The sequence below is a fragment of the Cryptomeria japonica genome, chromosome 6 (assembly GCF_030272615.1).
Source record: "Cryptomeria japonica chromosome 6, Sugi_1.0, whole genome shotgun sequence".
In the NCBI taxonomy this organism is placed as follows: Eukaryota; Viridiplantae; Streptophyta; class Pinopsida; order Cupressales; family Cupressaceae; genus Cryptomeria; species Cryptomeria japonica.
This window is the reverse complement of record NC_081410.1, coordinates 189,931,948-189,946,694: the sequence shown is the minus strand read 5'-3', so window position 1 is coordinate 189,946,694 and position 14,747 is coordinate 189,931,948. Positions and strand designations below refer to the sequence as shown.

Genomic DNA, 14,747 nt, shown 5'->3' with positions numbered 1-14,747 from the left:
CACAACAAAAATGATGTAGTTGCATACAAATTTCTCAAAAATAAAATCACAAAAACCATGCCAAGTGACATACCTCAAGATTTTACACAAATTGTGTTGTGCTATCAATGATGTTTTAGAGAAAAAAGGGGCAGAGTTTGTACAAAAACACATAACAAAACCTTTCTTATGTAAATTTTTTACAAAATTGAGATGAACCATAACCAATCTCCATAAACCTATTGCTCGAATCTATTCACTATAAACAAAAAGTAGATCTAAAATTATCACAATAAATAAAACCATTAAATGAATCCTATTTAATTAATGGATAGCAAATTTCAATTGAAATAAAATAGAATCAAAATGATTTGACCATGTATAGATTCCACCCCCAAAAAATCACCAAAACCATGACAAATGACTTACTTCAAGCATTTGTACAAATTGTGTTTGTTGTCAATGATATTCTCCCTACATTGGCTGCTTCAATTTATTACAAATTATGTTTGTTGTCAATGATATTCTCCCTACATTGGCTGCTTCAATCCATTCACAATAAACAAAATGTAGATGTAAAAATCAAGGTTTTAGAGCTACTCTAGGTCAAAGCAATATTTTTGCAACCTTAGATTGAAATCCCATTTGATTTTCAAGTATCAAACAAAATCATATGAATGCTTTTCTCTTTAGTCACATTTAATAAGTGTCTATTTAACAATGTGTCTTGAAAGTAGTTAAATGTATTATAGAACTTGAAACCAACTTTAACCTTAACAAGACTTGCAAAAATATATTAATTTCAAACAATTATATAATCTATTTATCAATTGATATTTCATAAATTATTTATGATTAAAAAATATTATTATTATCTGTATTATTATAATACTACAAAGACAAATACTCACCAGTAAATAACACTTGTTATTTGTTTCTCAGAAATTATTGAATTATCCTCCATAAAAAAATATAGTATTTCCTCCTATGATAAAAATGCAAAAGATTTACAAAAATAAAATATCGGAGGAAATAGAAATTTGGGCAAAGAAACCGCAATTATAATCACCGCATGTATACAGAGTCTATCCAGAAGTTCCGTAGAGGGGGCAAAAATGGCCATAGCAGTGGGTTCTCTAACAGCAACCTTCGCCTCTCTATCGATATCATCACAAACCCTCCATCGTAAATCCCTGCTGGGAATGCCCCTCAACATACCAAAACTGAAGCTTTGTAACGAGAAAAAAATATCAAGGGGATTGAAATTGAAAGCAGTTCCAGTGACTGTGTGTTCAGCTGAGGAAGAGGACCTCACAAAATATGTCAAGTCGAAGCTACTGGGAGGGTTTGCAGCGCAGAGAATAATGGGGACGGGCCGAAGAAAGTCTGCTGTTGCACGCGTTGTTTTGCTCCATGGCACTGGTCAGATCATCATCAATAACCGCACTGCCCAGGTTTCTGTAGTTCAAATTTCTCCTGCTAGTAGCTTTTATTTTTTCCCCAAATTCATAGTTTAATGAGCTAACTTCTGTGAGTTAGTATTTATAAGAAAATTCCGGATAATTGAGATTGCGGATTAGCCCAACTTTTGTATTAAACTTGATTATTTTATTAGGATTTTGGTAAATTACCTTTGATGCATTTCTTGTCTGAGAATACCGCGACTTACTCTTGGCCTCATCCGTAGTTTTAAAGAGGGTGCTGTATCTCATTTTCTTGTGCACACCTTGTACTTGCACCTGCCCTTGTGCGTCAATTTCGTCCACCCATCGAGTTGGATACAGTATATCATCCAATTTCAAAACACTATTATGTTGGCGGGGATTTGAGCTGGTGGATTCTTTATTTAAGTCCTGATAGATTTTCTTCTTGAGTTCTGACCCCATTTGACTTTAAACGCTATGGTGAGGCAGATTTGTATTTAGGGCTCCGTTATTAGGTCTTAAGTTGCTTACGCTTGCCCCATGAGTTGATTTTTTTAGTTGGTATTTTATCTAGTTTTTGGTGAAAGTTATACATATTTTGGGGCATCCCATAGTGCTCACACTACAATGTCACCTCATATGTGTTAGACTTATGGGTTAGCTTATTGCAGTGGGGGGTATGAATATGGGTAATACTCTTACAATTGTTCCCCACAACCATTACTCCACAACCAGTACGATTAGATTGACAATTCTTTAGTAATAATCTTTTTAATATAAAATTTACTCAGATTTATTATATCTACTGAACATTTACTCAAGGTGTAGGCGGATTGGTAAAATTGACTCTTGAGCTACGTCATGAGATCTAAACCCAGGGGTACACAATTTGAACAATATTTGACGTAAATGGAAAGAGATAACCTTGTGGGCTTTCACAAGGGCATCTTATATGCCAAGTCGGCTTTTGGTTTGGCTGGGACCTAAGAACAACCTTAACTCTTGTCTTTTGTTTAACTGGTAAAATCTCACATCTACCTTGGTAGAATGTACTATGCAACTTAGAATACCATTTAGCTTGGTCATTTTCATAACAATCACCTTGCCTTATGAATGATCAAGATTATGTTGTTCTTATTGCCTAGCAGATTTAAGTGATCGTTTTAGGTCACAACCTTGGCAAGATGCTAACTTGACATATTAGACCCTAGGGGTGCTTATAAGTCTACCTTATATATGTTGTTTGAAATAACCCACACAGAAAACAAAAGAACTTTCCAGAATATCCTTTTAAAAAATGCGTGCGTTCCAAGTGAGGAAGAAGATCCTCATAAAAGATGCAAATCTTTAAACAAGGGAGAGATCTTTAAACAAGGGAGAGATCGATTTAAAAGAAACATCTTGGGATACTAGTCTCAATGGCCTATTCAAAAGTAAAAAATGAAATAATTGAAAACAAACTTTAAAGAAGAATCAGAATATGTAATACATAATCAAATTAAGACTTAAGTAACTTGTTTAAAAAAAAAAAATTTCCAAGTAAGTAATCTTAAAGTGAAACTAAAACATAAAATATTAAAATTCTATATTGCTTCACATACCTTCAGTAGCTTGAATTTTGAAAATACGTTGTGAGGTGTGGTGGTTGTTGATGGACATTCACATCTCCTTGGTCCCTACATACAACTGTTTAATCCAATCAATTTTGTTCTCAATCTTTTGCAACATAAGATTGAGAGAGTGGACAATGCAAGGTTTCAGGGGGGACGGTGGCGGGGGAATGCGTCCCCCCAAAAATGCAGGCGTTTTCGAGACAGGGACATCCCTGAGACGCAGGGATGCCTGGGGGACGTCCCTTTGCCATCCCTCCACCACCACCAAGTTTCCTCCGCTGTCTCCAAGACGTTTCCTCACTAGGGGGACATTTTGCAGAAGTTTCTTGTGCCAGAAATGGTGAAGGGGACTTACAAACTGACTTGCAAATTTTTAAGACTGATTGGTATTGTTGAGTCTATCTCAGGCTATTTGGCATTGTGTGGGGGCGAACATGGTTGCATCGAGTGAGTTTTAGGAGGCTTTAAGGGGTTGTTTGAACCTACAATGGTGATGTTTCAGACCTGCAATGTATCTTCCAGTTGTATCAGACCTACATTGTCATATAGAGTAATTTAAATCAAAATGTGTGTTCCCTACCTATAGTGATCATTCCAGTTGTCTTTTCAAGGTATTTTCCTTTATTGTTTTCTATTGGATGCTAGTTTCATGCAATTTGGGTAATCTAGAAAGTGTCTTTTCAATGTGCTGCCCTGTACCAACATTTGTATCAGTTTGTAATTGTTATCAGTACTTAATAGCAGAGATAGCATTGTCTCAGTTTGCACATTTTTTATGCTTGTTAAAAAATAAAAGATCGTCTAGCGTATTACACATATAAAGATGTTTTTCATGACGACAAAATTAAAATAGATTTATGCTATTATTTCTATACCTTGAGCTGAAATGATAGGGGTTATTAGAGCTTTTACTGTCTTGAGTTTTATATTCGTTTAAGATACTCCAACACAATCTTTCTACTTATAACTTATTGTTCAAAGTTCAATGCAATCATTGCAATGTGTTTACTTATTCCTTATACAGTTATACATATTTTTATAACTAATTTTTCAAGTACTATATGTATTATGTCAGCACCGGCCCCCTTGCCACCCCTGCCGCCGTCCCCTTGCCATTCCCAAACTTAGGGCCCAAGTACCCCTGTCCCTAAGACGCGCCCCCCCGTCTCCCTGTCTCCACGTCCCCAAACTCAGTTTAACACTGGTAAATAGCATATTCCTCAACCAATAACCCAATAGCTCAACATTTTGCATTGTACATTATGATTTGAACAACACAACAAGGTCCCACTTCTCCAATGGCTGCAATGAAGATGTTAGCAATGAATTTGCCATCCTTCACCTCCCCCTCACAATCCACGACTTTCCACAACACTGTAATAATGTTGATCAAGGTCTGACTCTTCTCATCTTTTCATCCATCAAAGAATGTGGACACCCCATCTCACCCCACGAATCTCTTATGGGCTTCAATGAATCTTCTACAAGGTTGATTTCATTTTCCAATAAGTTGGCACACGCTTTCATAACCTTTCTTTACTCAACCTTTCAAGCTTAGATGCTACTAGCTGCCTTTTGCAAAGAATAGATAGTGCATGTTGAACCACTTTTCTGACAGTACCTCTCCAAGCCCTTATACCCTTTTGGAGTTTTATTAGTTTTTTCACCATTTCTTGCTAATATGATGAGCGAACAACATTGAAATATAATGCATTTGCATAAATACATCTTGCTACGTGTTGTTTAGCAACATCTTAAGCTTCAAGGAAGGAATTCCTCAAACTGATTGACCCAATTTGCTTTATACTTCATTTTGATGTGGAGGATACTTGAGATGCAAGAGCCCTTGCAACTTATGATCATGACATGGGTGTAGTCTAGTGGTGCAGGAGCACCCAATGCAAATTCATGAAGTTTTAACCTTTTTGTGACTCCTAAGGGGTCTTGTATTGGCTAAATCTTTTTAGGAGTCCTATTGTTCATATTGATCCATTTGTGAGACCTAGTTTCAAGATTTGGCATTTACAAGCCACTTGGTCAACCATGGTCAAAGGGATCCAAAACTTAGATTTTAGGATGGTTCTCATGTTTTTGGAATAATTTGGTCTCATTAGGACCATAGGTGTGTGTTTTGAAAGTAAATTGCACTCATGATGCAAAAGGGACAAAAATTGTCAAAATTGCAAATGTTGTCAAGAAGTTGTCTTGACAACATTTTGCTTTGTAACCCAAACAACTTCCCCAACGGCTAGGTAGTTTAAAATTCAGTTGTAACCAATGGGGAAGGCCTTCATAAGCCCTATCAGGCGGGTGATGAAGGGAGAGGATGTAATTTGGCTTTTCAATCAATAAAGAACACCGTTTTTCTGCAAACAGTCCGCTTTCCTGTTCATGTACGGCCCTGTACAGATTGGGTGAATGGTTTAATTGATGGATTTGAATTGAGGAGTGAATCAACTTTCTTTTGCTTTTGGTTTGGAGTGTTGAAGTGCAATAGTTTGCAAGTTAGAGTTCATTTTGTGAAAACTGTCCTGAAACCCTCCTCCACCTAGGGTTTTGAGTTCAATTTTGTTTCCCTCTCATGTCCACTGAGACCAAACGCTAAAACTTGGTGGAACGAGGGGTTATCATGTACATTTAGTGTTTTTGAAGTCATTTTGCAGGGGAGCAGGTGTTCAAGCCTCTTGCCAATGATTTAGGGTTGACATCTCCATGTGGCAGCCCTGTTCTATGTTGAAGCACTTGATGACAGTCAGGCATAGGAGTTAAATCAAGACCTGCAATTGAGTTCATGGTGCATTTGGATCATGACAACACCATCCCAAGAAGTGGCATCATCCTACCATTAACCCTTAAAGTACTTCCTTCACAAATCAGACCTAATTGCCCCTATTAGGCCTATTCGACCTTGTAAAGGACAGACCTCCTCTTTTCAGTTTTAGAAATCTCCCTTTGGCATTTGGATAGTACTTCCAAATGGGTGTTTGAAACTGCAAATTGTTTCCTTGGTCCTGTGTCAACTTTTGGAGTTGTACCCCAAAATCCTCGTAAATAGGGCTACAAGGAAAGTGGAGGCCTAACAAAGGAAGTATACTTGGTAGATTGACTATCAGAGTTTTTGTGGTTTGGACATGCTTGGTTGGTCTTTTGGACACCCCTGACCAAGTGGTTTAGTCCCATGTGTAGTGACTTGTCATGTGTGAGAGTGAACCCATGTTGGGTATACACCTGGATAGAGTAAATTTGATCTACCTTGACCAATTCGCCCCTAAATCTCATTGATGCTCCTTTTGGGGATCTTGAATTGTGACTGAGACTTATTGTGGATTGTTATTCAAAGGTGTGAGACTAGGTAGGTTGGTATTTAAGAGGCTTTTTGGTGGCCTCCATAGGCTATTTGTCCTATTTTGATCAAAACCACCCCTAGGCCTTGCATCATCTAGGCAGGAAAAGTCCATGATGGAGTAGGAGAAGAGGGTGAAGAAGGTTGTTGTTAGTGATATATTTTGATCAGATGTGAGATGCATCAAACCTATTGTATCCCCAGTTTTCATTGTAATCAGATTTGGGGATTCTGACAGTTGCAACCCCATGGAGATTACATGTGTATTGATAGCATGCTTGGCCAGTTGAGGGCTGTTAATTTTGAGATCAGAATTAAAATTGCAGAGGTACAGAGCAATATCTCTGATATTACTGTTCTAATTCAGAATTACAACTGTAATATCTGAATATATTGATTGTGCTTACAGCAGATATATATAACTGATTTCACACGTATAACCACAGCATAACATTCATCGACTATCTCACGTATATGAACAGAATATAACTCCTTACAGATAATGCAAATGTGCACAACAATATCTTCACGGACAAGACACGTATATATATACAGCAGAATCTTCAACAGGTATTACACGAATATATACAGCATAATCCACAGAGATCAACGTAAGTACACAGCTATATTTTATATGCACTGCACACAGCATATATATATCATAGGTATCGCACGTACAGTATATAACTCCCCAATCATCAACTCTAAGGCCCCCGATTGAAGGAGTAAAATACTCATCCAAGAAAGGTGAAAGGTCATGACCCCAATTGGGGTGACACATCATAGCAAGGGGGCGTGACTTATACAACAGCCCGATAGAAAACAATCTTTAATCATCCGTTAAGGAAAAAATAGAGATTATAATTACACGTTGAAAACTAACACACATTATTAAATAAGGAGATTGCAGAAGTTAGTCAGCGATAAATAGAGAATGAATAAAGTATTAATAATGATTAATACAGTAGTCAGGGGAAAGCTATCTCCTGCTGCTATAACATCAACAAGGGCTACCGTTCATGAGAAGGACTTAATTGAGCTGGTAGCAGTAGGATCCAAACACCCTTTTACACATGTTTACATATTTGGCGAATTGAGTTTGGTATTTGAAAAGGCTGTAAGTGTATAGAGTTATCTCCATTGATGACGATGAGGTGAAGAAGGGCCTCATGAAGGCCTGCAAGAAAAGTACAGTCCAGATGAAGCATTGATGATTAGAAAAAAGGGATCAAACTTACTAATCTCGATGGCTATAACAGTTCAACATGGATAGACAGGACCACTTTGGCATAAGAGATGCCAGATGGCTGGTATTGATTACATTGGCCTCCAGATTTGTGTCCAGTTGCCATTTGCCTCCTTTTGTAGGTTTCTAATTCCGCTAATGCTGGGAGGAGTTTGTATATAGCTTCATCCACTCTATTAAGAGAAACAAACTTACCTTTTGGAGAGTACAAAAACATGTTGCTGTCTACAATGTCCCACATCTTCTTTATCCCAAGGCACTTCACCACAAGGAGAGACCAATAACATGGAGCCCAAGGAGTTCACACAAATTCACAAGGACTGGTATGCATGGCTAATTGGGGTCCCATTGCAGGAAGCAGTTGACTTCCAGTCCAACAATTTTACTGATGATGAGCAGTTTCAAATATATCCAGTGGATAATGACTCCACTCTCTTAGCTTGTTGCCCACTGTATATACTACGTATTTAGTATGCATGATTTGATATTTCGTTTCTGACATATACCCCTATATATCCAAACGATTATCAATTACAGTGTAACAGATGGATTATGGAATCAATAGATTGTTATTGTCTGCTCTCTGAAATCAAATATAATCTTTACTTTTTATGTGCCTTCCATATGTTCATTTGGGCATGTTACCAAATACCAAGTGGCAAGTAGTTTTAGTTCATTATTTGATTGCATGTCAATTTCTATACCTACCTTGTACGGTTGGGAAGTGGAAGTCACGCCAAGTTTTCTGCTGTTAGAATCTAACATCGTAGATTATCAGAACATTATAACTGAGGGACTTGTCTATGCCAGCTATCAATTGATAGCTATTACTTGGAGGAAAACAAAAAATTGTCTTAGTTTTCCTTTTATAAACGTGAATTTAAGAAGCACAAACCAAAAACTTGTAAAAAATCTGCCAAGTGAACATTGAGTTTTCTAGATGAAATATTTCCATTAAATTGCAAAAACATATAAGCTTTTCATTTGTAGGTTAGCTGTTTCTATTCTTTTAGCTTCTAAAAGGTGGAGGTCCTTTCAAAAACCTCCTAGCTTTAATTAAAAAAAAGTAAACTTTTCCTGTCAAGGCCAAAGACAACATGTAGTCTTAAACCCTTGGGAGAAATTTTCCCTACAAAATAGGAACATGAAAAAGTATCCTCGAGTCAAGCATAAGATGCGGCATTATCAATATGATATAATGTGATGTACCTAGGGTTTATTGGCTGATCCAAAATGCATGAACGATACAAATACCTAGGGTTTTGTTGGCTGTCTTGGCTGTCTTAATAATTGGAGACTGCTAGATTTGTTAGGCTATTATTAATAAGAGAGTACTCTATTAACTTCAATAGATTAGCAATTTGCAAACATAGAACATTATTCAGAGATTGAAATGCCTTGCTGGAAACAATAGAATTTTTAACTGCTGCAGGTAAAGATTCATATTTGGATTGTTTAAGTCTTACAACTCACCGATATACTTCCATTTAGGAGTCCTTACTGGCAATGTAAGATCAGCCTGGGGCAAAAACATGACACTTGGCGATAAAAAGTGAAATCTCTCTGTCTGATCTCTGTAAATGACTAATTTGACAATCAACCTCTCTCTGGTGGCTGTTGCAAAGGGGTAGGGCAAACTGAAAATGCAGAAAACAACAAGACTGAGGTGGAAAACAACACACATAAAGATCTATGTATCATAGTTCTTATCTCCGAGATTCAGAACAGCCATGCTAGGTTGATCACTCTCCCTCAAAACTTTCTTTTTGCATTAATATCTCATATGGTTGGCATCTTTGGCATGCTCCCTTGAATGCATTCAAAATGGACCAAACATTATTATAATGGAGTATCTTACCTTGAAGGGTTTCTTTGAATGTCTCCATCATGGAGTGGTTTTGTATTATTGCATACATATCTCCATTCTTTTCATTTCAGCTGTGCTTGGAGCTTCATTTAAAAATGCCCCGAAGCATCACTTCCTTACCATTTGCTTTGATTTTGAACTCCATTTTTTGGTAATTTGAGTAACTTTTCCAAGTGTATGCAACCATTGCATGCTCAAGACTATATCTGTTTCGCCTAATCTCACAACGTAGAAATCATCCTTAACTTGAAACCTTCCCAAAAGTAAGTTGGGTTGTTGTATGCGTCCCTTACGAGGAATAATGTGGCCATTTGCAAGCATAACATTAAACCCATCAAACTTTTTTACATCCAAACCTTCCCTTGAAATTAAATCTGCATCTATAAAATTACGAGACACTATTACTTTGTGATCCTGCAAGAATCCCCGAACTCTCAAAGCATGGTACATTGGTGCCCTAGAAAGAGCATCAAGAGTGCCTCTTGGACTCTCTTACTCTACTTTCTTCGTCAAAGCATGGTAGGTTTGTGGATGCTGCCACTAAAACCATCAGAGCCAGTTTTATTTCAAAGCTAAAGTCTTTTAAGCTAGAACTGCATCCCAACTAATGGAACTCCCTTTTCCAAATAACATGTTTTTAATCTTTAATCACTTCAAATGCATTTCATCCTTCTTACCTTGTCATACGTAACTCAGCTCCACTGGTTGTCTGAGGTTTATCCTCCATTACCTTTACTTACAATAATAGGCTCATTGATCTTGCTTTCAATTTACCTTGAGATACTGGGGCAAAGAAAGGCACTTGGTAAAATGGAGGTCATAACTAGGGTAGGGCAGCTGTGCCATTTTCATATGACATCTGTTTGCATCTATTAATTAGAGATCCATGTGTGGCAAATGTAGCAGTTCTTAAGAGTGCATAGAAATATAATTGTTTTCAATATAAAATTGTTAAAGTTTTAGACATGACATGAAACCTAAACATTCTCTGGTTTATTGGTTTATGATGTGCAGGACTATCTGCAAGGAAATCCGCTTTGGCTCCAGTATCTTAAACATCCTCTTGCATTGCTAGGTTATGAAAACAAATATGATGTGTTTGTCAAGGCAAGAGGAGGTGGGCTTTCCGGCCAGGCGCAGGCCATTTTACTAGGAATTGCCCGAGCTTTATGTGTAGCAAGTGCAGACAACAGGGATCCTCTTAGGAAGCAGGGGCTTTTGACGAGAGATTCAAGAAGGGTTGAAAGAAAGAAAGTTGGTTTACACAAAGCTCGCAAAGCTCCACAGTACTCAAAGCGTTGAGTACATCTACTAAGCAATTTTTTTCAGCGTTGTAAATTTTATTTTCTTGGAAGGTTCTGCATTGGCTCTTCTATTGTGTCTATATAGCCGAGTAAATGTTCAGAAGAAATTCTGATCTCCAGCACCTTTCTGATGGTAAGAGCTTATTCAAGGTTGTATTTATTGGATGGTGTGTGGTTAGATCTAGGAATCAGAGCAAGAAGAACGATGTGAGCATTGTTCCGAGATGTTAGAACTGTTGTTTTTTACTCAAGGGACACAACTGCTATTCTATTGTTTTGAGGAATATTGGTTATTTAACACTCTTACTCTTGAAGATTCCGATAATGACAGTTAAATTTTTAGAAACACTTTTGGTTAGAATTTCTCCATTATGTTTTTTATTTGAACTTATCAGCTACAACCTTGTCTACCAAAAAAAATGAATGTTCAGAATCAGAAGATAAAACCTAATACAGAAACATTCTTTACACCGATTCCTTTACAGAAAAAGGTAGTTGCATCATCGTTTGAATGGCCCTAATCAAAGTTTCTTATGGCATAAACAACTCTTGGAATTTTAAGTTTCCTCTTTGATTCAGAAGATATTCCTGATACAGAAACATTTCTTACAATCTGAAATTTTTACTTTTATCTTTTTCATATGCAGTTGTTTTCTACTTGCTCGAGTATTTGAAATACCAACTTCAGGCATATTTCATAACGTTTGTAGGCTATATCATCAGTTATGAAATCCTCAATGACGACAATTTCTAATTTATCTGTATAGCCAAAATTCTAAACGTCTTTCCGTTGCTGATTCAGTAGCCGTGCTTGACCGTTGAAGGATTGAGCATTAGCTCTTTCTCACAATTATATTAGTTGTATAGTCGAACAACTCTGCCTTAGAAGCCATTCCCTGCTTTTCCAATAGAATATGCATTCACAGGTAGCAGACAATATCATCCTTATTTCTGCTGCTCAAAGAATCATCAGTTTTTTCAGACAATTATTTCACTACAAATGTCTGCAGGGCCATAATTATTAATTGGGATTTTAATGTGTCGCATGGCAGAAACTTTGGCCTTCCAATAAATAAATTGTGGAGTTTCTGGTAGGATTTTTTCATAAAAAAACGATATTTGGAATCACACTTAATGATGATGAAATTGATATAAAATCGCAGAGCAACTTCCTTAAAAAAAGAGGATGAATAGACAGAGAGTATAAGGGTTCTAAGGGAGGAACTAGAGCCAAAGAAACACAAGTATATAAAGGAAAAAGTAAATTTAAAAAAATTATGCATAGAATAAATGAATGAAGGATTTTAATAATGTCCACGAGACCAAGTGGTTTAAGGGACCAAAAGCTCCAAAACAACACTAATTCAGATTTCTCTCTGTGTCAGCTCTTTTTTTTTATGAATCTTGATTGAGAAAGTCACAGTTTTGTGAAGCCTTGCTTCCTCAAACAGCTTGCCCGGAATGTCTACCTTCAGGTTGTTTTCAAACTGCTTACGGATATCCTTGTAAGCCACACACTTCATGATTAAGTGTCATTCGGTTGCAACCACTCTTTTATCACAAAAGATACAAGTCCTTTGGCTCTTTCATCACAAAAGATACAAGTCCTTTCTTCGCACTCTTCGTTGGGAGTTATCCATTGAACCGTTTCATATCGAAGATGATGTGACCCGCTCCTCAACTGAGCAATTAAGATTCTAGCCTTTTCCTTTATTTCAGCCCTTAAATAAGCCTTTTCGTCATGTGTCCACATGGGATTGAGTTCTTTAACATAGTGTGTCTTCTTCTGACTGTTCTATTTTGTCCATAGAGATAGCAATCCAACAAGAACAAACAATGCGAGAAAGAAAGCAAAGTAAATTATGCATAGGGATGGCAATCTAACAAGAACAAACTATGTGAGAAAGAAAGCAAAAGAAGTAAGGAATTGATTATAACGAAATTTTTAAAAATAATAATAATAATAATAAAAGATGGCATTTTAAGAAACGGTCATAATGATGAAAAATTACAAAAGGAATTGAAATTATTATATTATTACTATTATAGATATGAAGGAATTGTAGTTAAATAGTATTATTGTAAATACTAACAATTGTTATACTAAACATTAAAGATAATGAGAACAAAAGAGGACGTAATTGGGGGGAGCCAAATTCTTTAAAAAGAATAACACTAATTTTGCAAATAATGATAGGAATGAAATTAATTGAAACAAGACAAGTGATTATGATAAAGAAATAATTCAAAATGTGTATAAGAGAAAATGTAAATGAAACCAAAAGAAGAATACTATAGAACATGCATTAAAAATATGATAGAGAATAAAAATTATAGTCATTTGAAGAATGATGACAACATAAGAGGGAAGACCAAACTCAAATGAAGAGAAACAAGAAGGAAATAATATAGCGAAGATAAAAAGGAGCTAACAATTGATCAAAACAATCAAAAGAAGGAATAAAAATAAGGGAGAATGAGGGTAGGAGAGGAGGTATGATAGAGAAGGTGAATAGAGTTGTTGGGTGGGGGGTTGAGAATGGAGAAGGGGGATGAGAGGGATACTGGGATAAGGGAGAATCTTAGAGGAAAGGTTGGGTTGTTGGGAGAGGAAAGGAGAAGATATGGATACTAGGGGAGGGAGAAAGGGCGAGCAATGAGACTATGAGAGAGGGAAAAATTCATAGAGAAGAGGGTGAGAGAAAAGAGAGATTAAAGGGATGAAAGTAAGCTAAGGGAATTTAATAAAGGATTCCAATTGTGGCTTAGGTTCCATGTATCATCTCAATTTAGGCTAGTGGGGCTATTTATATTAAATCTTTAAGCTTTCTCTCAAAGAAGCTATCTTCTTTGACTACGAAAAGCATCCTACTGACAAATGTGGTACTTAGTGCTAGAGTTCTTTATGAGTGTTGATTTGTGACATTTTCATGCCTAATTTTAATGCCTAATTTTAACATATTGTTCTTTGATTGTTGTGTAGATAAATCAAAATGTCTCATCAATGGAAGGGGTCTCACATAAATAATTGATTTTACGGACAACCAAGTTAAGAAGAATTTCTTTGGCATCTTTGGTAGATGGAATGAGCTTTCTAATAGTAGAAAAGAGATTTGAGTGCAAAGGATTTTCATGATCTTATTAGATATGCCTTATATGTAGGGGAAGGTGGTACTATAGACAACATCAAAGTCTAAATGTTTTGGTTTGGAGCTCAGCTGGGCTTGGGCTTGCCTAAAAGTTTTCATGATGTGCTTATTGTGACTAATTTAGTTTGAAAACCTTAGTAAGGTGGGAAAGCTCTTGGTTAATGTGATTTTCATCACAAATACAAAAGGCCCTAGTGGCAAGATGAAGAGTATTTAGGACACTTGCCTTTTGGGCTTAGTGGTGGCACAAGGAAGTGTGTTGGTAGAGGTTTGTGTGGGTGCATTTCCTAAAGACATGATAGCTAAGGGAACCATCTCCTTTCTTAGTGAGAAGGATACATAGGAAGGGAAGTTGGTTACTAGTTTCAAGTTCTTTTGTAAACTTGATATAGGGAGTAATGTTATTGAGGTGGGAGTAGAAGTTCTTAAAACGATCACACCGTGCTCCCAACATACATTGATGTCGTCTATGCATTGCTTCAACCATTTTAGTTTAAAGGGAAATGAGTATAGGTCAAGGTGTTTTAAAATGGTCCACATACAATTTAATTGTGATTGTGGAGAGGATCCCTTGAACATTGCATCGGATTGCTCATAGATTGTTTTCTAGAAGTTGAAGAGTATGAACTTTAAGTAGAACTCAACAAGGGACACAATTTCTTCATTGGTCTTTTGTCTAACAAACATAATGGAGTCTTGTAAAAGGATTTTAGTAAAGAGGGACATCACATAAAAGCTAACTAGAATGTTATCAACATCAGTGTTTTTAACCTTTGATGATATTGACAAATTGATTAGTCTTTGATAAAGGATGAAGACTTT

The 14,747-nt window shown here is 36.5% G+C and overlaps 1 protein-coding gene across 1 annotated transcript; it reads left to right on the top strand.

Moving 5' to 3' along the window:
- Nucleotides 1–1,006: 1,006 nt before the first annotated feature.
- On the top strand, nt 1,007–11,124 carry LOC131077630 (small ribosomal subunit protein uS9c). Its single transcript, XM_058015173.1, has 2 exons — nt 1,007–1,433; nt 10,487–11,124. The coding sequence occupies exons 1-2, from the start codon at nt 1,095–1,097 to the stop codon at nt 10,772–10,774; spliced, it is 627 nt and encodes a 208-aa protein (XP_057871156.1). The 5' UTR covers nt 1,007–1,094; the 3' UTR covers nt 10,775–11,124.
- The last annotated feature ends 3,623 nt before the right edge of the window (nt 11,125–14,747 follow it).